We start from the raw sequence: 25,531 nt of genomic DNA, 5'->3' as shown, positions 1-25,531 counted from the left end.
GAGTCCATAACTTTATTTTTCTTACCTCTAATTTGCCAAATTCTTGTGTGCCTAAAGTTGTAAATCATTTGTAAAACCCACTGGATCCCCCCACCCCTAGGGACCAAAAGTCATCCCAAATCCTCAGGCCTGTCTGAACTACTAAATGGTGAAAATAGAATAGTGGTGGCCCTGGATGGCCCATGCCCAAGGGTGCCACTTGTACCCCTCATATAATCCAAACCCAGTCCATCCTAGCCATCAGTAAAATAAACTTGTACCTCATGCAATGCATATCACATAACCGCACTATGTTTACTGGTCACAGTGTTTAGTCATATGTCAGAATGGTCTGCTCATGAAATATTTATGTTCTTTATGGTCATGGTTAATATAAATTTGTCACCTTATATAACACGTCAGATCGGCCATGTTTGCTAAATGGCAGCTCTTACACTCCAAACATTTTCCTGCATTGCCTATAATAATGTTCAGCCATATTCATTGTATATTAAAGTACTAATACGTGACACCCGAGGCTATAATGTTTCTACTTCAGGTGATCCTAAGAATAATCGCAGGGATTTTGGGAAATCACTTATACTTCCAGGTCATGCTACATTTGCATTGTTGGCAATGGCACCAGTCAAGCCTTGGATATGATGTGTAGACCCCATTAGCAAATATATAGAGGTCAAATCATTTGCTTACTGATGAGCTGGAAGAGATCAACAAAAAATGGCATCTTCCATAAATCATGGCAGCCATATATGCTTTATCCTATATTATTCTGAACTACCCAGGCGGGCACAACCCCCTCTATACTATGCCGCATATGGATTTCTTGTCGCTTTGTGCCATGTTATGGCATGTAGACGTATCCAGAGCCATCTCCTATCACAATTGTATCTGCCTTTAAGTGCATGTGACACCCTCTCCTCTGAATAGGATCAAGTCTTATTCCGACTGTCAAGACTGCTTGAAGCCGCAGATTCATCTAGTCCTTTGTGGCTGCCATTTTTATCAGGAATTCATAAGAGCTTTTGCTGATCTGCCATTTTTACATATCACTGTTTCACTTGTATGATTTCTAGTGAGACAAGCTCAGACCTCGCTTCCCTTTACTCTGTAACAGAGAAAAAAGGATCCGTCTCCAGTGTCTGCTCTGCCGAGAAGGTTGATTCATGTGTAAATGATCAGTTGCCCTTTATTTGCTTGGCCTGTAGAGAGTACACATGGAGATAAAAAGCTTGGTGGGTCAGGGCTTAGTGTGTGCATGTTCCTCCAGTGGCCACAATGACAGTGGTAGAATTGTTGTCAAAGATTATCAGCCGGGCTATGATGTCTCTTCATTTTTATGCATGGTGTGAAAGGAAGCCTGAGAAGCTGCACAGAATATTCTGCGTGTTCTTCTATGTATAGTCAGAAATATTCTTATAGTGAAATATGTATAACTAATGCAGGAAATTACAGACTATATGTATAGTATGTAGAACAGATAATAGATGCCGTCTCATCCCTAAAACACTAAATTAATTTTTATATGTTTTAAACCACTATCTACGGATGGGAACGTCTTCCTTCTCGACGAGTATACTGGTTTGGATGTTATTCCCGGATTATACTTTTTAGGTTTCTTAAAAAAACAAACAAATAGTATTCTATAGTTACCCTCCAATAGGTGGCGCTAGGAAGCAAATTCATCTTTTTCACCATGTATTTGTATTCCTTACCCAGAATTCTCATCAGAACATGCATGGTCTAATACGTCCCTGTACCAGTCTCTCCCTAATGAGACATTACCCCTTCTAACCTATAGATATGTATAGATATATTTAATGCCCCCATATAATTTTGTAGTTATATGTAAATTAGGCTTGACTCGGCAAAATTAACAAAAATTCTCCTTAACAGTAAAAAAGATTAGTTGTGTTCCAATTCTTCACCTTGTAGGTACTTGAAATATTGAATATTGAAATATTGATCAATTGAGTTCCAAAAAACAGAATACTTTTTGCAAAAGACCGCTAAGATATTCGAAATCACTCCAAACTGGCAGATTATTGGAAAAATTCCATATAGGTTTTTTTTTGTTTGTTTGTTTTTTTGTTTGTTTTTTTGCAGGTAGAAATTGAAGCAGAATACTCCTCAAAAAATACCTCCCAAAAAATCAGCTAGGGGGAAAAAAATCTGTTTGCATCCCGTTGATGTGATAGGGAGAGTTGGGAAGCCACCTGCAAAAATTTCTGTGTAAACCTCCACTTACAGTGTAAACAATTCATGTCAGGTTCAGGAGAAACAAAGACGTATTTGTGAGGGACTTTAGTAAAGAAAATGCCATTATTCTACTGGGCTGGAGTGATTTTTTTATGTATTGGTGAGTTTCTATGCCCAAACACTAGTCCGCTTTTGGGAGTCCAGTTGAGTACCTTGACCTCTCCAGTTCTACAGATTGCTGTTTCCCTGCATGGCGGACACCTGTCTGTGAGATTATACCAATGCCAGTAGGATTGTTCTAGGATTCCATACTAAGTTCAATAGAATTGTATATATATGATTACACCCCCTGGGATGGCGCCCTCTCCTGACCCACTCTACTATGTCACTGCATTGAACTCACCTTGTGGTCCACTCTCTTTGTTTTTGATTCTAGCGTGCCAGTGTAATGTTCACACGGTGGAAACCTTTCCTGCCGTGTGGCTTTTTTGCATGGCTAGCCGTGCCGTCGCAGTATCCTGCTCCTGATTAGGAGTGGATGAATGGGCCTAAGCAGGAGGGTGTCTGAACCCGCAGCTGACTCAGCCGCAGAATCCGCGTGAAGATAGGGCATGTCACATTTTATTTCCCACTAGCTGAAAAAAATTGCTAGCGGAAAAAAACTGCAAGTGACTCCTATTGAAATGAGTGGGAGGAATTTTTGCAGGCAGATTCCACGTCAAAATCCGTCTGCAAAAAACTCAGTGTGAACATACCCTTATATCTCACTGGTATCTGCTGCAACGATATCCATTCTTGCCAGTCCCCTAAAGTTTAGATAACTAAAAACTCCACCCAAGGCAGGGCTTATGCAGAGTCTAATTCTGATTCCCAGATCTCTTTAGGGAGTAGATAAAACTTTGTGTAGATAGGACTTTTTATCAGTTCTGCCTAACAACAAACCACTGAACATTCTCCTTGACATCCACGTAACCACGAAAAGAAGAAAGACTTTGGTGCACACTGCTTTATGAGCATCCGCTAATTCTAAAATTACCCATAAAGATGGGGTTTACAAGCCTACACTGACAGCTCCACTTCCACAAGAAATGTGGAGATAATACACATTTTTTATTCGGCAGTTTCTGGCTTTTGTTTGATATTCACTAGCCTGTGGCTATGCTGCATCTTCCTTTTGTATGTAATGGAGCAGAATAACATCCCTTGTATACAAGATGAAAAATTCCTAATGTCTGTGAATAAAAAGACTCCTAAAAAGTTATTGATGTAGTATGTTCGTAATGACAGAATTTAAATATTTAAAGCACGAGTGAAAATTCATAGGAAAGTGGTGATTTGTTCCTTCCCTTTTGTTAGACTTGTAAAATGGTTGACTGAATTTGATTAGAGATGTGATGCAGAGCGAAAGCTCTTTTTGAAGAATGTCTCATAGTCAAGAAACTTCCAAGTAGTCGCCAGCCACAGCGTAGTCCGCACTCCTGTGATTTACCTTCCACCTATGGCATGCGCAGAAGACAATAGCTAGATAAATCCCTGGTGTCGTAAGGTTATGTTCACATGCTGCAGATTTGGTGCATTCATTTCTAGTAGTTATCTGCAGCTTATGCTTTGGTTTTTGTTTTGTTTTTTTAACAAACCCCATTAAATTAGGTTTTTGTTAGGGAAAAAAAAATAAGCATGGCTTAGAATGGGTTAAAAACTAAACAAAGCAATACTGGCTTCACTGGTTTCCTGCTGCCCCCATTCCAATACTGCTGAGGTCCTTGTTTGTGTCTCTACCTCCTGGTACACAGGTAATACCACTTGGCCAAACCTTGGGCGAGGCTGGTCACTTCTGTATGTAGTGATCCTCCTGTGCATCAAGAGGGACTAGGAAATAAAGACCTGCAGGGGATCCAGACAGTATTGCAATGGGGAATCCGCTGCTTTTACTTGATTTAACCCATTCTGGGCTGTATATAACATGGAAAACCATTCATGATCTGCTGAAGTTTTTGCAACAAATTTCCTGCTTGTGAATTTGTCCTTTTAAAGGGTTTTCTGTGTATTGTAGAGTATAAAATCAGCTGGTCTGAGTGAATGCAGTTGAGGTGCACTGCCCCTCCATAATTCCCTTATTTTAATTTCTATATTCCGGAGGGGGGGTTACAGAAAATTCATATTTTTTCACTTGATAAAAGCCATTTCCACGTTATATCTTCATATGGGTTCTATCACAAAAAAATGATTCACTCAAGTATCTACTAACTGACTTCAAGACACTCTGCAGCCTGCTATAAGATGTCTCTGCTGGGTACTCTGTTGTTGTCTGAAGGAGAATACCTATGTTATACAGCATCTGATGAAAGATGATATACAATCAGAAACAGGCTATAACCAATGTATTATCACTAAATAATACAGCCATGTGCATGAGCACTTATTGGGACACTAATGCACTTGATTTTAAAGGAATTCTCTGGGTTTTGATTTTTTTAGCTTTTTTTTTTTCTTCTTTTCCTATCCCCTCACTATAATGGTTGTCTAACCACAGTGTCTTTCCCTATCCTACCTTTCACCATCTTCAATAAGTCACATAATCACAGTGGAAACTTTTTTTCTAGCATGGGTTGCTGTGTAGGACTCTCGCAGCTTCCTGTTGAAAACTATAATATGACCTTAGATTCATCAAAATCCTATCCCCTGTTATTCTGACATCCCTCAAAGGGTGTCCCTGTTTCACCTTTGCTGTCACATAATCTGCTCCCTATAATCCCCCTCTCTTATAGTCTGTCACCATGCCACTATTCACCAGTGTTAACTGCAATCGGTGCAGCTTGCAGGACCTCTGATGACATCATCCTCACAAGCTAGGGTCCTGGAAGTTCCATCTTAGTATTAAAGGGGTTGTCCCATCACAAGGATCCTATCTATACTGCTTGTTAGTGTGGATGTAAGACTTTTCCTAAATACACTGCTTCAGCAAAACTGCTTTGTTTGTCCACTATCTTAATTTATTCAATTCATTGTTGACACATCCCTGACTTATCTGCTCAAAAGTCAAGTGATGTATCTGCTGCTCTCAGGGGGAGGGAGGAGGGGCTAAGTGCACGGGAGGAGCGAGCCTGTGTATCTAGCTATTCCTGTGTCTACACCACGTGACCTAGCTTTCTGCTCTCAGATAGAAGAGAGGAGCTGCTTTCATTTCTGAACTCGTCTTCTGTTCTCCCAGTTATCAGGCTAGCTAATTCAATTGTGTTCATTATGGCAGAGACAGGCAGTCTCTGTATGTAACACAGAATGGAGTTGCTGCTGCCTGTACTTCATAGCCCAATATTGTGCATATAGTGTTTAAGGACCTTTGATGACATCACAGGCCCTTCAGCCGCCCCATAGGATCACGCTATGTGGTGGGTGGAGCTACACACTAATTTGGGGGCGGAGCTAAATGGCAGGTTGCATGTGAAACCCCGCCCACCAAATGATGCAAGAAACCAGGAAGAAAGAAGATTTTACAGCAGTGAAGACTGGTGAGTATGCGACGTGGGAATACCTCTTTAACTTGCAGAAGCAGGAAATAGACATGGCTGTACTAGGCTTCAGTACAGATACTAGACACAGGTGAAAGCATCAGTGATAGCATATTGTGAATATATTTTGATGAATAACTGCATAGCTAAGAAAAGCACTGTTGCTTTAAAGAGTGCCTTCTACCAGGCTGCAACTTTATTGATAGATAGATAGATAGATAGATAGATAGATAGATAGATAGATACACAATAATATGAAGTTATAACTTGTTACTTAAGTTGTATAAGTAACCACAAATGGGATTTATAGAATAAAAAAGTACATAAAATAAGGTTTTCTTCTGTATCTCCTTGGGATATACATGGTAGAAGCCTTGAGTAGTATTAAAGCAACTTGTTTGTAGGCAAAGTGCAAATACTTGACATTTTACCAAAACTGAATGGACGCTATATAGACAAAGTGGGTAAAGATGTCCATATATCTTCAATAGCTGCCAGCCAAACGCTGCTTTGGTAGACAGCTATTCCTACTGATTCCCAGATATACCTTCACTTTTTGGCTAAGTGTGCATGTGTTGTCAAAGGGGAGAGGAGAATAATCTGGTGCTAAACACTGTCTTCTTGGACTATCTGCCCTAGAACAAAAGGGTCCGGCGATAAAATGAACCTGCCTGATTCTCTTGTCCACAAACATATCAGGACAGAGTCAGGAGTCCTCCATAATCATAGTTATCGGACAAAATCTGTGACTTTTGTGAGTGCTTTCCATTGGTACTCTTAGATGGAACTGCCCAGTATCTTTCAATGGTTATATGGCATCCAAGAACAAGATATTTTGTATGTTTTGGTATTGGAGAATGCGCCACGACTGTATATTCCACTTATGTTTAGCCTTCGTGCTGTATAACAACTTGAGCGTGCTGGAATAGTTTTTTGTTCACGTACACAAGCCTCCTTTAGCTTTAGCGTCTCAATCACAGATTGTCACAGTAACATTTCTGTATCTCTATAAGCTTATATTGTAAGGCTGACATTTCTGAAGGCTGGCAGTCACACACAAGTTGCAGATCGTTGTCTCCTGGCGCGTTGCTTCCTGTATGTATCAGCTCAGCACAGTTCCACTTCCTTCTGCTGCTTTCCATCGCTTGATCTGTGTGCATATGGCCCTGCCAAGTGTGTTCTTTTCCCTCAGAGCTTCAGATAAAGAACCATCCTAAAGTGGAATAGGAGGAAATCGGGGGATTTCTTTAACACATAAGACTTGAAAGCATTTGCCAGTTGTCACTAGATGAGCATCCTCCAGCCTTGTGTAATGAGCCCTCACACACCATAATAGTGGCGTGTACGTAAAGTTCAGCGGCGTGCTAATGTTTGCTGGTGTAATACAGGCTGGATCCCATTGTGTGTGCAGTCAGCTGCACAGGAATATTCCTCCGTGACTGCAGCCCTAACAAATCCTTCCTATTGTTTTTAGATGTGTAAATAAAGTTTGTAAAATCCTGGCGTCATAAGATGTTGGAAAGCAATTTGACTGCAAGCAATATGGCATTGAGTGGGCAGGACCGTATGATAGTAATCTGCTGAAACATTCTCTACACGCTAAAGAAAATCCTTTCTGTAGAATTTCACTGCTATTCAGTCCTGATACTAAGAGAGTCGCAGTTGTTAGACATGTTACCTATTAATAATGCAGTTCTATGTCATGAAATATAGGAAGGTTAAAGGGGTATTCTAGTTTCAGAAAATAATTGGTCTATGGATCATGAAAATTCATAATATACTTTCTGGATTAGTTACTAACGGCTTTCACGATATTGGCTTGGTGTCATTCAGTAGGAAAATTCATATTTTGTTCATCTAATTGCTAAAAACCTGTCTTGGCCACGTAATGGACGCACACGTTTGAGGAATTTTTTTTATTTATGGACTATCCTTAGGGCAGACCATAAATATGTGATTGGTGGGGTGGCATGGATCTGGGGTACGTCCTGTCCCTCTATCATACAGTGCTTGGAGATGGAAGCAGATAGCTCCCTGCCCAGTTGACTTTACTGGGAGCAGAGATGCAGTCATGGCACCCGGACACTATACATGGATCCATCTACTTTCAGCTCAGTTTACTACATAGTACAAAGATCAGATGTATACAGGAACAGTTATTGGCCCCTCACCAGTCAGATCTTTAGGACTTATCCTATGAATGGACCATTAATAAATATTCCTTGACAACAACCAGAGCAGAACATCATGGATCACTATCCCTTGTACCCACTGTCCTGTGAGGTGTGAGATACCCTGATAGCTTGTCCATCACATTTCTATTTACACCCCTCTATACAAGGTGTCTCCTACAAAGAGATCCAGATTAATAACTTACATAGAAATGTTACCTTGGGGTAAATGATGGGTCTTATATGTTATCCAACATGGGGTGTGTTCAAGCTTTCTTTTTTTATCCTGTGAGATCCTAAACAAAACCAAAATGTATGACAGCTGCGGAAAGTCGTAGCGGTTCAGCACTACAGCGAAGACGAATTTACATGGCCTTAAAATCTTCAGGAGTATATGGCGTGCCTTCTTATCCTTTTTAACCGATTACATTGTAGGTTCGTCCTGAGCTACAACTTTATCTTTGGACATTCACTGATGGACCAATGAATTGCCCGTAAAGCAACCACCATTTACAGGAATCTGACAGTTCTTCCTGAGCTATTGGCCTGGATCTGTTTATAGGAGGCCCTGTATATGTCTTATGTCTGAGTATCTTTAACTCTGCCTTTCTGAAGTTGGGCTGACACTATGCTGACAGTAGGGAAGTCAGCGAATGCTGAACTAGTGTGCATTATTAATCAGATTTCTCGAACAATGAATATTGTATATAAGACTAAGCTACCCGGGTGACATGTGGTGGCGCTCATACTGTGATCATTCGGCTTCATGAACAGTCACAGAGCTACACTGTTGTGATCATGTGCTAAATTCAGCTTCAGCCATATATTATATATAATGTGTGTTGCCAGAAAAGACATTTTATCATATTGGTGCCAGGTTTCTGTGACGTGTAAGAGCCCTCAGTCAGCAAGTATAAGATGTGTCATTGAATAAGACGCTCTGTTGTTTGAGAAAAGGTAAGGTTGCTCATATACCTTCAATAGCTAGCAACGTAAAGACTGCTATTACTGAAGTCTCTTCCCTTCCCTACTCATTCATGCTCGGCTCGGTTGAGCATGCATGTGTTCTGTATGGGCAGAAGGGAGTAGGCTGCTACCAGTCACCTCCGGTATCAGCTAGCTCCACACCTCTAATAAGGTGAGGTGAGGCGACCGCCTCAGGTGGCGCTATCCTGTCAGCTGTGGGGGCGGCATTTTAACTGACCTAAGCCAGTCCAGGACAGGCCACTTTAAAAAAAAAAAGGTGCGTGTGACTTGTCCTGCGCTGGCTTAGCGTTTTCGGCAGGGGGAGAGAGATGGCTTGGGGCAGCCATGGTATCAGCTTAGGGACACTGAGAACAAAGAGATCCTGCATTGAAATACAACATATCCGATCCATATCTCCTCAGACATCCCATCTTCATCCACATCTTATGATGGGAGAACACTGCTTAATTTACTATCATGTTGCAGTTTCCCCCCTGCAAGGCTACTATCTGTGTCATCTCACATTATGAGTTTCCAGAGACACGTAAGTGGCATCTTGAATGCTCAAGCGTAGGATGGCTAATAAACTAAGGATGCTGAGGCCTGGGAGAATCTAGTGTTTTTGTCTTCCTTTGGTGTTTCTCCACAAGAATTCTGGGCAAGCGAGGCATAGCAATATTACTCCTTGTAAGGCCTAAACAGGGCAGAGTAGTAATAAAGAAGAAGGTGCGGATTCCCTCACAGCACTATTATATTCAGAAATAAGACAATGACACAAAACACACAAACCCCTAAGAGGGATCTACGAACCACCCTATACAGAGTGAAATAGGACAAAGATATAATGGAACCTGGAACCGAGCAAAATTTCATTCTTCAATGGCAACCTGAATTTTTGACCTTTGCAGGCTGGATTGTTAGACTTATATTGGTTACCTTGTTCAACTGCAGTTTAATTGGGAGGATTGGAAAGGAATATAATCTAGAAAGACTGACTTTGACCATATGACCTATTTTAGTACATGTGAATATAACAGAGTGGGTTGTTAGCTCAAGACGCCTCACTATGAAGAAGAGCACAAAGGAGCTAAGAAATATGCCAAGAAATATAAGTAGGCAAGAAACTTTACATAAATGAATAGTATAGGCGATTATAAGAAAATTTGTAATATATATCATAAGAGAGAAGTCTCTCGTGTGCTCTTCTCAGGTTGTTTCCCTGCCCCCCTCCCTCTAATAAACTATCCTTCACTGCATTATGTATCTCAAGACAGGTTACGGGTCAGAGGGAAACAGCTAAATAATACATAGCCCTATAATGACCACAAATAGTGTTACACAACCATAACAATGTATCCTGCAAAATCACCTGGAATGATAGGTATGCTTTAAGCCATACATGTAAGATACAGCCAGCCATTCTTTCAATGTATGTAAAGCTCAGGCTACCTGGTGACACTTGGCCACGTGACAGATTGCAAATAGTTTCACTGCTAGTCACATGTAAAGTTAGTAAATATGCAGTAATCCCGGCAGGACATGGCCCCGACACCATCACTCGTTCACTATCACTTGTGTAGTCCTTGTCTTGGACTATGAATCCTGTACAGTGGCCACCAGCCACTTCTATTAGCTAAGTCCGCTATTTGCCAGGGGTGTAAGAAGCTGCACATCACCATTTCCAATACTTCAATGTGAGAGCTTGGCTTCATTGCGCCAGTTTTTCCTTTTTCATGCATGTTATTAGTGACTGTTGTTTTTCTGTCTCTCACTTTGATATTCTTTTATTGTGTATTTTTTTACAGATTCGATTACCTTTAATATATATTGTATTCTGAAATGAACAACTAATTGAGATTAGCGCAGTCTCAGCGCTGTCTTCTTGGTCATTACAGACTAATAGAAAGCTAATCATAGACTTAACGATTATTGTCAATGATCCAAAGGATTTTCCACTTATTAACAATAATTGTTATGTCTATAGTAATAAAGCTACAGAGCTTCAAAATGTGTCTGCGTTAGTAGTAAAAACTATAAATGTAACTTGTACCCATCAATCTAACCGGAGAAGTGAATGTCTGAAGATATCTCTGTATCATGTCCGGGTGTAATCTTCGTCTATGTCAAGCTTAGCGCTATTTGTGCAGATCTTAATACTGTCGCTATATACAGTAGTTTTTCTATGGCCTGATTTGCCATATTTGCCTGTAGACAGTTGCGAGTGCTTTGGCCCACCTCTACAATCACTGCTGAAAGATGCCATTGTCGCTGTAAATGACAGCTACAGGGGTCTGCACAGTTATACAGAGTTCTCTCTGATCATGAGCAATAACCCTTCACATTATTCAGCCTTGGTCAACCTTTACAATATACTGCAATACATTAATATTGCAGTATATTGTATTATTGTATGAATGATCAATCCCACTAGGGTTCAAGTCCCCTAGGAGGGCTGAAAAAAATAAGTTTTATTAAAATGTAAAAAAAAATTAAATAAAATTTTGAATCCCCCTTTCCTAGGTCAATTATAAAAATAAAAAAATAAAAGCACATGAGATCTAAATATAAGAATATCCGAGCCACCCTTTTTTCACTGTTTTAAGTACAAAAAAATTGAATAAAAAATGGTTAAAGTGAAAAGTACAACATAATGTGAAACTTAAAAAAAAAAAAAAAATGCTTTGCACAGCATGCTATTAAAGCCTGATCATACCAACCTGCATAGTGTTCGTAATATGTAATGTTTGCTGCTTGGTGACCTTTGTAAAAAAAACAAACCCATAAGAAAATGGTGCAAATGCAGTTTTTTTTAATTCCTTTCTTGTACATTGTATTGAATATTAAATGGTACCAATAAAAATTACAATTTGCCCAGCTATAAATAAACCGTTATACTCACCCTCAGCTTTGTGAACAGAAAAATCAAAAACTTATAGCTTATGGAAAAGAGGGAGTAAAAAACCAAAAATACTGAAGTGAAAAATTTCTGTAGGAAGAAATGTTTGAAGCCCCCGTGTAGCACTATTATTAGTTTAGGAGGGATCGGTGGTGAAGCAATTTTAAATGCTTTTATATTTTCTTATGTCTTTTTTCAGTTTAATATGCAAAGTGTCTTTTATAAGTCAAAACACATTTTGTTTGACATGGGAAGAATTTTATTTTTTTTTTACAATTTTTTAGTGTTTCCTCAATTTTAAATTTCTGTGCAATTTTAGGGCTTTTTAGTTGTTTTTGGTTAGAATATGACCGTTTTTTATTTTTTATGTGTGTGTGTATATGATGATTAACGTATATATATATATATGATATAGCTAATAGATGGATATTTTGGTTTGGTGGGTATTCAGACTTGCAGTATGCTGCAGATATAAGGCTGAGGCCCCATGTTGTGTAAACGCATTTTTATTGCAGATTTTGTTGCATTTTTTTGAGCCAAAGCCAAGAATGGCTACAAAAGGAATGGGAAGTACAGTATATGCTTCCCATTCCTCTTGTAGCCATTCTTGGCTTGGGCTCAAAAAACCGCATCAAAATCTGCAACAAAAAAAAGCTGCGTTTCCACAATGTGGGGCTTTAGCCTAAATGACATTTCTTCTTGGAAGAAGACGCACTACTTCGGCATCAGCAGGTAAAGATGTCTGTCTGAAGGTTATTAAGTTGATGATTGCACAACTAGTATACTTGACCCACAGCGGTGAGCCCTGTCCATGAAATAACATGTGTCTCTCTGATGCATAAATGTGCACCTAGAGGTCAGTCTAATAAACACAGGGTCGGTGCGTGCCACATCAATGTAAATTCAGTGTGGAAAAACCAATGTGTTATTGTATCCGAATTTCAGAGAGTGACTGACAGCACTGGGAGGAATGAAGGTTAGAAATTGGTCTAGTGATGTTATAGACAGCTGAGAATGTTTTGAACCACTTAAGGAATATCCCTTTAAGAGATTGTAATAATTTTTATTTTGTAGATTTATTTAGTATTTTGGAATTATTTTTTATTTATTAAAAAAAATGCTTCTTCCTTTTATTAATTGTATAAGTTGTTCTGTAAGATTCCAACTTCTCTATGAAAATTAGAAGGATGTTGTGGTATTACAGTAATTTTCAGGACGTCATTATTGGCTGGGGATTGACGCGCTTTAACCATTATTATCATTTTAGTGTTGAAAACACTTTTTTTTTTTTTTTTTTTTACATAGTGCCCGTGATACTTGAGCTATTGTAAGAAACACACAAGAGTTAAATAAGACTGTGCACAATGTCACGTTATCCTTTGTTAAATACACTGCCAGGCGATGCGGTATTGAAGGTTAGATGAGCTAGACTGCAGATTGGCATTGGGATACATAGCCTCTAACCTCAAGGTCAGCGGTTCAGATCTGCCTCTCTGCAAGACTGACTGAAAATCATTAGCATTTTAAAGCTGTTTGGTGACCCTTAAGAGAGGGGTTGGTCTTCTTAGTCCTATTCCCAGTTCACCACATCTCAAAACCATCATCACAATTGGAAGCTTTAGAGGCTGGGGGATTAATGAACATTAAAACTGAAGCACCTTCATACCTTTTAGGAATCGTCTCTCTAGAGAGTCCCCGCAGGACTAGGTCGCAGGCTTCAGCGTTAACAATTTCTTTTGCCGGATTCCAGAGCAGTGACTGCTTTATTCTGCATTGATAATTTTTCGACTAGACTGTCATTTCTAAATGTGACACTAATATCTGCAGAGAGGCCTGTAAAATATTCCTTTGTGTGTTGTTATAATTTATGCATGGCATACCACGTGACTGATTTTGATAGTATTTTCAGCTCATCTTCTGTAGATTTTGGTTATACATCACTAAATAAAATATTGTATTTACGGTTTCTTATATAGTGCCTGTATATACTATATCAGTCTCTGTCCTCCGGGAAGCTCACAGTCTAATTTCTATATCTCGGAGATACACACAAGGGCCAATTTTATAGAAAGCCAGTATACATTTATTTTGGTGTGGCAGGAAACCCATATAAACACAGCTAGAATATACAACTCCATGTAGTTCGTCAGATTCCACTCAAGATCCCAAGGTAATGGTACCAAGCATTGAGCCAATGTGCTGCCCACCTCATATGCTCGAATTACTCCCACTACCTGGTTACTAGAAGGTTGCCCCCGGGCACAGAAGTTCAAAGAATGAGAACAACAGGAAACCTCAAACTTCTCACCTGTGTGGTCTACACATGCTGGAGATGTAATTGTATCAATAAGATGACTCCACTGGCTTTCCCACAGGTTCACAATGTCAGCAACCTCCAATACTGCCATGCTTCCTGACCCATGTAATGATGCCTCACCTTGGTCCTTTCTGTGTCATATAAAATGTAGCCTTTTCAACAAGCCCAAATCGGGGGTACAGGTTCTCATTGAAGAGACCCAGCAGGTGTATGGCTTCTTCACAGGCCGCACTTGATGGGGAAAAAAAAACAATGAATATTCGTTTGTGTCGGCCAAACCAAAGACCTGTTTAGCTAACAGCAACAAACCCAAAAAGTGTTGAATATTTGGTGTTGGAGTCGGTAGACTCTGGTGTTATTACGTTGTATGTTATGGTTTTATAATGAGGCTTCAGTCTTGTATCCCATGAACCTCTAGTATAATATGCTAATGTCATAGTCAGTAATTTATTATTTTAAGATGTTTTATATAAGCCTTAGTATAATATATTAAATGGACATCAAAAAGAGTTCATAATTTACGGTGAACTAAATCCATGTTTTTGTCTGGGCTCTCTGAATTTTATGATTACTGGCAAAAAAAACCCCCAAAGATAATAATACTTTTTTATTTTTTATTTTTTTTTTTATTTTAAAGACTTAGATCATGCTGCAATTACAAATGTGCAAAAAAAAAAAATAGAGTACTACACAAAAAAGTAGCCAAGTATGTGGTCTATTGCAATCCTTCTAAAAAGAGAGAGGCCCCCATTAGCCACCCAGATGCTCCAAACCAGAATGCCCAGAAGAGAGTCGAAAGCTAAAATTTCCCATTGGCAAAGCCCAGGGAGACCAAAGCTTACTCCTGCATTCCACCTGGACTCTCACCCGGTTATACCAAGGAGCCAACAACGTCCCTCCCCAACCCCACCTGCAGAAGAAGAAGGGATCACAAGGGAATAGGAAACCTATATGGTCACATAACATCTTCCCTTAGGCCTCGGGAGGGTACCTGAAGGACACTAACATTCCTAGATCCAGGGGGACAAATGTGACAAACAGTAAAAAAAAAAAATAAATAAATAAGTGGAAGTGTTCTGTGATGACGGCCTGGTCTTCCTGCTGGATCTATAAAAAATTCCTCATTTTGTGGCCAGAACTCTAGAAAAATAAGGGTTTGTGCTCACGAGCATTGAAAGAAGAAGTGTGTTCAAATGTACCAGAATTGTATTCAGGCACCCTAGGGTCACCACTCCATGTTCACTTCTGCACCTTGGACTTTAAGACAACCCCTTAACATGTGCCCTGTTAGGAGGTGGGGACTCCCAGAGAGTTGCTACGTGTCTGGCAGATTTATCACATACATGTAATTGCTATGTAATTGGCCGCCCCTTTGCCTGGTAACTAAAGCTCATCACAGGGGGCATTCAGCGTACCCACAACAGTCAGCAACAATGCTGACGACGTTATATTAGTGGTTGTCAAAATAAGATAATCCCATTTAAAATTGATATTTACTTGAAGAAGATTTGTCAACTCTAACTCTATGAACAGGCATGTTTTACTAAATATATGTCCCCATTCAGTAATAATTCTGGAACTTTTTGTAGCACCACATTGAATTGATCCTCTATTTTACCTCCTGAAACTGTATGAATATATTGACAAGTGGGTGGTACCCTTGCTCTTGTCAATGGGGCATCTCCCTCCAGAGTCTGGCATTCTCAGCACTGATTGGACAATGTCAGACAGTGTCATAGGACACGCCCCCAGATGGTATCGCCCAGCTGTCAATCTAATCTTACATTTCTAGGAGACATAAAGCAGATCCTCCAGAATTGTCGCGTTATGGCGACTGATATGGCAGGACAGGTCCTCCGCTACAAGATACCTCGAGATTGGGAATATTTAAAGTTAAATAAATTCATTGTCCGGAATAATAGAATAATGATCCATCATATAACAGTCATCAGTTTATTTATTTCATATTGACAAAGGGATCAGACTATGATGGCGCTGTAAAAGGAAGCCAAATAAAGAATAGGAATAGATGCCATCATGATACATTAGATGAAGTCATTATTCCATCTCTGATGTGTGTCTGACAGCCAGAGCGAGCGGGTTTATGATCTGCGTATTCTTCTTTTATGTCTTGGCTCTGACCAGCCCACTTTCGTTTCTGATCCCTCCGATTGTGTCGTCTTGTGTGTGTTTCGGCCTCATTTCTTCCATCTCCACCTCACTCCGCTGCAAAAAATGTCTTCATTGTTGCTCTCCCGGATTGTGATACTGTCACAAAACTGTTGCTAGGCAACAAATGTGGTTACCAGGACTGAGCGAATAGCTGAAGGGAGCGAGAAGTGTTGCACTATTGTAGAGTAACCATAGCAATGACCTACTATTACAGAATAAGGAATTAACATTAATAGTCTTATAGTATGAAACATAGGCAATGATTCACAACCGCGCCAGCCTGCGCGCAGACATCATGTGTGACCACGGTGTGCCATGGATGATGGACATGTAGAGCGCACTGGAGGCTGAATACTGAATGGGACCTTTAGCAACTGCCATAGTTGTCTATTGTGTACCCATAGGAGAGCGTTGGCACAAGTGTATAAGTTGTATAACGGCCTTGCTGGAGAATACTCAGACGCTGCGCTGCCTGCAGATGACTGAAGGAGTCAGACACATGCTCCGCAGACCTATGACCTATCTCCCCCTTTGAATAAATTGGCTGTAACTGATGAAGCAGGTGGCGTGATTCTGTCGCCGCGCTAAGCCTCGCATGCACTTTCTGCATTTATTCTTTAACCTATTTCTATTTCTGCAAATTCACTGCTAGGCCCTACCTCCCAGCTCCGAAGGGGTTAAGGAGGATGTGTGAGCCGCGGCTCCATCTTCCAGCCATAGCAGTAACTTTGAATTCTAAGAATCTATTCCTTTTTCTTGGAGCAGAAGGGGGATGAATGGTTGTGAGCAGCTGAGGCTGTGACACTCACCACTCAACCTTCCTAGCATAGGCCCTGCTGGTGAGTGCTGTTCACAAGCCAGATGCTATACAGAGAGTGTGCTGCTACACACCGCCTCAGCCGCTCCTTATGGTGTGTCATTTACAATGCATGGAGGAGATGATTAGAAAAATTATGCAATCAAAAGGGGGCACACTTCATTGTTACTTTGTTGTCCCGTAACTCCACCCTGCTGGACACGGCCGCTCTATCTGTCTATTAGAAATGGTTTCTAATCTAGAAATTATTTAGGGCTCACTATGGGCACGGGATATGGTAAAATTAAGAAAGAACACAAAGTCTCTGTGACAAATCAGAATAACTATCTATAGATCAATCAATCTGTCGATCCTAATATTGGGCTATGTTATCTGTCTATGTGTCTTTACTGCTTATACTATTTATCCATCATCTAAATATCTGGTTTTCTATATATCCTATTATTTGTTTATAATATGTCTGGCACTCTATCATTTACTATGTCTATACTATTGTCTAAATATCTATTTATCTGTCTATACCGTCATCCAAATATCTATCCATTTTATTTTCCTAAGGTGTGTAGGTAGGTAGTCAAGTAATGGTATAGACAGATAATAAGATGGATACATAATTTATCTAAATACCTATCAAATTTATTTCTGTAAATATTTATCTAATTTATATATCCTATCTATCTATCTATCTATCTATCTATCTATCTCTCATAGCTATAGTATCTATCTATCTATCTATCTATCTATCTATCTATCTATCTATCTATCTATATATCTATCTATCTCTCATAGCTATAGTATCTATCTATCCATGTATCTCCTATCTGTCTATCTATCTATCTATCTATCTATCTATCTATCTATCTATCTATCTATGTATTCATCATATCTATCTATCTATCTATCATCTATCTATCATCTATCTATCTATCTATCCTAGTCTATCAATCATCCAAAGATCAATGTATCCTATTACCTATCTATTCAATTATCTAAATATCTATTATCTATCAATCTTATTTTTTTTGTCTATACTATTATCTAAATACCTATCTATCATGTTATGTGTCTAGCATAGACCTAAAATATAATAGGTGCGTAGATAAAGAGAAGAGCAGCCGCTGTGACTCCAATGGCAGGTACTGGACCTCAGGTCAATAGTCAATTGACCACAAAAAGTGTGATAAAAAATGAACCGGTCAGCACTCTAAAAATAGAAAAAAAAGAACAGGTTTTATTAGCCCAAGATGTGACGTTTCAGTCCTATAATCTTGAGCTAATTTTTTTTTTTTTTAAATTCTGGGAGTGCTGACCTGTAGATAAATAATACAGTAGTATAGTCAGCTAATTCATAGATAGATTAGAAAATATTTACATAATTTAATATATATATATATATATATATATATATATATATATATATATGTATATATATAATCTATTTTATTATCTGTCTATACTAAAATGCATAAATAGACTAGATAAATATTTAGGTAATAGCATAGATATTTAAATAATATATAATTCATCATATTATTGGTCTATACTGTCTATCTATCTATCTGTCATCTATCCTATTATCTGTCTATACTGGTATCTATCTATACAAAAGAGTAAGGCAACTCAAACTGGATGAAAGAAGGCTTCTTATGGATTTATTCCATAGGTGCATTATTTCGGACCTTTCTCAGGCAGAATCTATCTCTCTATCCTATTATCTGTCTATATTATCTATCTGTCAGGGTTTATAATACACAATCTTTCTGGGATCCGTCACTTCCTGCGGTGATCCAGTAACAGTATCCATATAATATTCTGCAATCTTTTTATCCTTCTAATACACAGTGACATGAATCTATGTGAACCCCCCCCAGCATGTGTATATAGTTATATCTGGGGTGCTCCTGCCATTCTTCATCTGTACATCTGGTGACATCACTGGAATCATTTTAAAAAGTTTTTCTGCTGGAACAGTAGAGCAATAAAAGGAAAGTGCTTGTAGGCATTACACATGTAACATACTGTATATATTAACATTGACCTGATCTGACATAGTGTAATGCAGGATATATCAGTGACATGTGAGAGACTCTGCCCTAGACTGGTGAGAATTCTATATGAGGCATTAGATCTTTATACATATAGACGGAGCTGTTACAGTGTGAAGGAAGCTGTATACACCTGTATATACTATGTCAACTGCATTGATACGGGAGCTGTGTGCCAACATATGGTTCCCTTCTAAACGTCTGTCTTCATGTTCTGTAACTTTATACTTCCCTTCTAAATGACAAGTTAAGATGACACCTCTGGCTGCAAAATGTGACACAATTAATAGCCTCCCCTATTTATGAGAGGCGCTAATTCTGATTACAGGTGGTTACATTTAATTAACACTTGGCACCTTTTTGTAAATAAGGTAAGAATATTGCAAGACGGTGTAGGGTGCTTCTTCCCTGCAAGGCGGGTGCATCCCAGACATCGGCCCATTCTGTTAGTGTTTCATGCAGACATGCTTCTCCACAATGGGGACTGTTAACTCTATAGTGGGGGCATATATGAACACTAGGCATACATCGACATGAAATATTATTTAACTCTTTCCGTATAAACTCCAGACTGTAAAGTCTTTTCATATCCTATAGTCCCCATAGGATATGCCAACCACACCATAGCTAATATGGCTTACTATCCAGTTTCCTATGGTTCTTGGCAGGCACATTGAAGTCTGTAGTTACTATATAGATATACTTCTCTCCTTCATTCCACTAGTAAACTTGGCAATGCAAATGAGGCTAAAATTGATGAAAATTGAAATTTCACAATTGTTTTAGCACACTGGCATCATCTAGAAAGAGGTCGCCATGTTTGAAGTCATATAAAAGATCTTTCTACTACAAATGACCTTTCCCAGAAAGAATATCCATCCAACTCGTAGCGACATTAAACATGTATGGACAGTGTGACAAATGTGACGGCCAGTGTGGACTAAAATTTCTATGGGCTTGTTGGTTAATAAATAAAATAGCCGACATTTAAGATGATTCACGTTAGATGAAAGTAGCTATGGAAGGAACAATTGTCTTGGGAATAGTCTGGTTCACCAGACAATTGTTCTTTCGATGTCCACCGCTCGACCTACTTTTGTCTAATGTCTACAACCATTGGGGCACCAGATGAACTATCTCTTTTAGATGGGGTAATGGATGGAATTTTGGGAACACAAAAGATCAAGTAAATATGAAGTTTGTAGGACAGACTATATGTATGATTATTACTTGAGTAAATGACCCAAAAAATCCCACTGGACAGTGAAGTGTATGTGATCTGTACATTAGTGACATACATGGAAAGAAGTAATCTCACCCATACATTCTCTCTTCTGTCTCCAGGCACAGAGCGCCATGAGCTGACCTCGTGGAAGAGCTTCTCCTCCATCTTCAAGTTCTTCTCCGACGCCCTGGAAGCCAAGAAAACAAAAGCCCCGATAGTACCTACCAGGCGCTCCAACAGAATAAAGAATGAAGAATTGTAAAACAAAAGAAAATAGTAGTGGTGAGGGGTGATGACACAGATCCGCCCGTCCTCCCCCCACAATCGGTCTCTCAGCCCCTCATTAGATTGTTTTCTTCCTAGAGCACAGGGTCATGATGTATACATTTAAATAGCGTTTTGCATTATTTCTAGATGAGTGCAACTGTCAAAGCAATATGGGTTCACTGGTTGTGCTTCCTGTGGTCTGCTGCTTGCATTCTGTGCTGCCCATCAGAGCACAGATTAAGGCTGACAGCAGCGCTGCACAGTACAGCATGGTGCAAGTCTAATTGCCCTGACATAGCCCTACACTGTGAGTGGATGCCATAGCTTGTCTCCTACTCCGATGCCCTGGGCCTGCTCACTCTTACCTCTACTTGCCTACTCTGCTTAACCCCTCCTGTGCTAGGTGGGGGCTCTCTGCCGTCACACCGTGCCAGAAAACCACCGTATCCTACATGTGCCCCTCTCTTTTGATGTCTGGGCTTGTTTTTAATAGTTCACATACTAGTTAACCCCTCCTGTGCTGAAGGAAACCGCAGAGCCCCATACAATAGGTTGTGCTGTTCAGAAGTATACAGGTTTCCAAGACAACAGGTAAAAGATAAGTTCTTACACAATGACGTGTGAAATCCTTGAACTTTTTCTTGTTCAGTGTGGAAAATTGGTAAATGGGCTCCTGGCTTCCAGATCCCGCTTGCCGTGGCATTGGGGCCACTGTGCCCCCCTCTGTAAGCATGGCCGGGGTGTGACTGTTTGCGCCCTCTGTAGTTCTGCCCCTGATAATACTTTAACCCTTACTATACCTTGAGTGCCCTAATACAGCGACGCAGTTCTGTCTGGTAGCTGACGTACCTACCTGCCTTTATATACAGTAGGGCATAGGGATTTCCTATCTCATGTTGTATAGAAGTCATCTCTGCTCTACTGGCACATCAACATACTGTGAACTGAGGCCTGTCTTCTGGCTCTGCAAGGGGATCTCATAGCAATGACCCCAAATTGACTTTTTGACTTATTTTACAAAATTAACCATTTTTTACACATATAAAATTCTATTTTAAGGCTCAATATTGATGGATAATTTTATAACCGTAGATAGACTCAGTAGAGGGGAAAGATAGTTTAACGTAGTAGTGAATCACGCTTATCCCGCGCCCATCCAGAAACGCATCGTAGACTCTCTCATGTTATGTACCATGCTTACCATAGCAGCAGAGGTGAAATAGCTTGTATTTGATGTAACCAAGGGGACCTTCTAGCACACCCAGTATATTACCTGCTAAACTGTGAATCCTATACAGATATATCTATATTTTACAGTGTGTTGTCACAGATAGAACATAGGTTTATTTTCCTGATCTCAACACTGTGAACCGTACAAGCAACAAAAGAAAGAAAAAAAAATTGAGAGACGGTTTGTTTGTTTTAAAAAAAAAAAAAATCCTTTTTTTTTCTGTAATTGTTCAAATCATTTAAATTGTTCTCAAAGTGTCTATTTTTAATGAATGATTTTAAGTAACCCAGAAACCAATACAAATAATCTCTGTCACAATCAAGCTAAGTTTTGATCATGATTTGTTTTTTAATTTTTTTTTATATATTTTATGCATTTCATGGGATATTTTTCTGAAATATTTGATTGTTCAGTCTAAATATTTACAAAAAAATGATGTGAATGAATAGTTTAGGTTTTGTCCATACATTCTGCTTTAATGGGAACCAGTAATGTTGTACATGTAGAGGGTTACAGAGCAGGAGGAGCCACGCATATATAGTTTTCTAAGAATAGACTCAGTATAACTTTCATTTTATTTAAAGGGGCTCTATCAGCAAAATCATGCTGATAGAGCCCCACATATGCATGAATAGCCTTTAAAAAGGCTATTCAGGCACCATAAATGTTATATTAAACTACCCCCCGTTTTAAAATAATAACATAAAAAAAAAATGTGCTCTACTTACGGATCGTGCACACTGGGCGGGCATTCAGGGTGTGTCTTCATCTTCATCCACGCCTCTTCTTCCTCCGATGTCCTCCGGTCCCGTCCTCCTCCGGAGCTCGCAAACGGACATTGATAAAAAAAAAATGGCCTGGGCGCATGCGGCTTCTACTACGGCTACTGCGCATGCGCCCAGACTATTTTTTTTTTTTTTTTAATCAATGTCCGTTCGCGAGCGCCGGAGTTGGACGGGACCTGAGGACATCGGAGGAAGAAGAGGCGTGGATGAAGAAGATGGCGCACCCTGAATGCCCACCCACAGTGCACGATGCGTAAGTAGAGCACATTCTTTTTTAGGTTATTTTAAAACGGGGGCTAGTTTAATATAACTTTTACGGTGCCTAAATAGCCTTTTTAAAGGCTGTTCACGCATATGTGGGGCTCTATCTGCATGATTTTGCTGATAGAGCCCCTTTAAACCCCTTTAGTTCTATGCTTAGGAGTCCAGTGGGTGGTCCTAGTCGGTGAGTGACAGCCTACCTCCTGTCACTCTCCATTGATAGCTATCCATTACAAGGTGGACCGCCCACTGGACTCCAGAGCATAGGAAGAACAGGTAATTGAATCAATAGATGACCAGTTATACGGAATTTATTCTGACAAAGCTATATACCAATCTGCTCAGCTCCTCCTGGCACATGTGACTGCAACGCGTCAGGTTTCCAACAGTACACAAATGCTGCACTATTAAAGTTCTTTTTCTAAATGTGAACTTTTCATGTCACTGTTGTCCATTAAATGATAATATCTATACCCAAAAAGGGTTAATGTGATGGATTCTTCCAGAGCTTCCTTTATCGTACCCTCTACTAGTTCCAGATTGCATCCACTTACCAGCTATATTTGACATCTGGGTGGCCTAGTGTAAGAGAAATGCACTCAGTGAATCTTCATCCTTAAAGGGGTTATCTGGCTTCCAAAAATGATCTGCAAATACATCCACTACAGTACTAAATACTCACTATTCCCCTGTGCAGCCTTTTCTTGGCTTTCCTTTACGTGCTGCTCCTTGTATCACTGTTATTTACATGCAGTGAGACTGTGAACAGACTACATTTCCCATGATGCATCTCCATGCTCTCCCCTCCAATGAAATCACAGCTATTAGATCACTCCCACATGATGTTCCTTTCAAAGCTCAGCAGCAAACACAGGGAGTGAGATCAGGGAGATGTATCATGGGAAACAGTGATACAAGGAACAGAAAGTAAAATAAAGCCAAGAAAAGGGTGAACAGGGGAACAGTGAGTATATAGCACTGTAGGGGATGTATTTGCAGATCATTTTTGGAAGCCGGATAACCCCTTTAAAGAGGGTTCAGAAAAACAATTTTAAAAACTCTATGATGGGATTCCTCAAATGAGGTAAAAATACTTCATTCCAGACCCTTCTCTATTCCCCTTAATAGGAAATATTACCAATTGATTGAATTGGGTTCTGCTAAATACTTAATTTCCCTGGTGGTGACATAATAGGGATATTAAACATGTTGAAATTGGGAATCTTCCCAGTAGTGTTGAATTGTTTCCTGGGGCCCATCGTCCATCCATACAGATGACCTTTTAATTATACAGATAGGATATATCATCTATCGGGTTCCAATAGGGTGTTCGTAATGAACCCAGAAGAAATAGAAACTAGTGGCATGTGGTTGGCTCCAAAAGCAGGTCCAAATGCATCCCCTGGTGGGCTAGTCCACCTCTGTACCCCCAGATTACAGGAGATACCTCTAGGTCCCAGGATAGGGACTCTTTGTGATCACTGGATCACCTGACTAACAAAAAAGATTCTTCAAAACGACAACCTCTTTATCATCAGTCGTGATCTATTGAGGAGGGTCATTGACTTCCAGGGCCTCTTCCTTCCCCTTTATGGGGATCTTGTAGATCCTACTCGGTCTCATGAGAGAGACCTTGTAAAGTCGGTGGAATCCTTCAATCCTTGTTTACTATTATTTTACTGATAGGTTGGAGGCCTGGACCGTAGATTTTACTGTTGGACATCATTTTAGCCATATACCCAAAATGAATGCTGCACAATCACAATGTGGTCAGGGATTTCTGTTGGCTACCACAGATAGCAAAGCTTGTCTGAATATATTTTATGTAAGAGCACAATTTCTCTATTTTGTAGCATCATCTGCAGTTATTAAAGAGTGGAAGCAAATACACAGGCTGAAAAGTATTGTCCGGAATTATAAAATCTCATTCAGAGGGGGAGTTATAAAATACATATGCATTTATACTTACCTGCATCCACCCCTCCAATAAGCCAGCGGTTAGCTCTACTTCTATATTAGTATACAGACCCTCTGCTGTATACTGCCGCTCTCTGCTGTATACTGCCACTAGTGGTCCATCTCCAGCCGCAATGTATACAAACAGAACCTATGTACGGCTCAGCACAGGAACAGGAGGGTGCAGGGAAGTAGAAATGCATATTTGTTGTATAGCCCTCTCCTCCTCACTGCAGTGTGGAATATATATATATATATATATATATATATATATATATATATATATATATATATATATAATGTCTTTCACCAGTAGAGAAATACACAAAAATTGCAGTTTTGATGCAATTTTAATGGTAAAATATCTGAGTACATCAGTACTTTCGGAAACCACCCAATCGGAGCTGGCTTGCATTGTGTTTTGGCCTTGTGTACGCTCATCCCAGTCATTCACAATTACATATACTTCTATATAGCACAGTATCCCATTCAGCTTAAAAACAGGGATACCATAAAGTCAGTGACCAGCTGCCCAATCTGTTATGAGCCAGACATTGGTCCATTGCCCCCATACACATGCCCTATCATGTATGTCATATATCTCCATAGTCAGGACTTGGTTACTCTACCAGTCTTTGCTCTCTTTTACCAATTATTGTTGTGCTGTCTGGACTGTGCCATAGAACTATAGGCGTACCACAGGTCTGACCTGCACTA

General features: G+C 39.7%; 1 protein-coding gene across 1 annotated transcript in view; it reads left to right on the top strand.

Moving 5' to 3' along the window:
- ARB2A (ARB2 cotranscriptional regulator A) overlaps positions 1 to 22,392 on the top strand; it is a 327,942-nt gene extending 305,550 nt beyond the window's left edge. Inside the window, exon 11 of the mRNA XM_075271945.1 lies at positions 20,434 to 22,392. Coding sequence (XP_075128046.1) covers positions 20,434 to 20,576 — 143 coding nt within the window. The 3' untranslated portion in view covers positions 20,577 to 22,392. The remainder of the gene's footprint in view (positions 1 to 20,433) is intronic.
- Positions 22,393 to 25,531: the final 3,139 nt, after the last annotated feature.

This window comes from Leptodactylus fuscus, chromosome 1 (assembly GCF_031893055.1).
Source record: "Leptodactylus fuscus isolate aLepFus1 chromosome 1, aLepFus1.hap2, whole genome shotgun sequence".
In the NCBI taxonomy this organism is placed as follows: domain Eukaryota; kingdom Metazoa; phylum Chordata; class Amphibia; order Anura; family Leptodactylidae; genus Leptodactylus; species Leptodactylus fuscus.
Note: the sequence above shows the minus strand (reverse complement) of the source record. Positions and strands in the feature narration are given on the sequence as shown.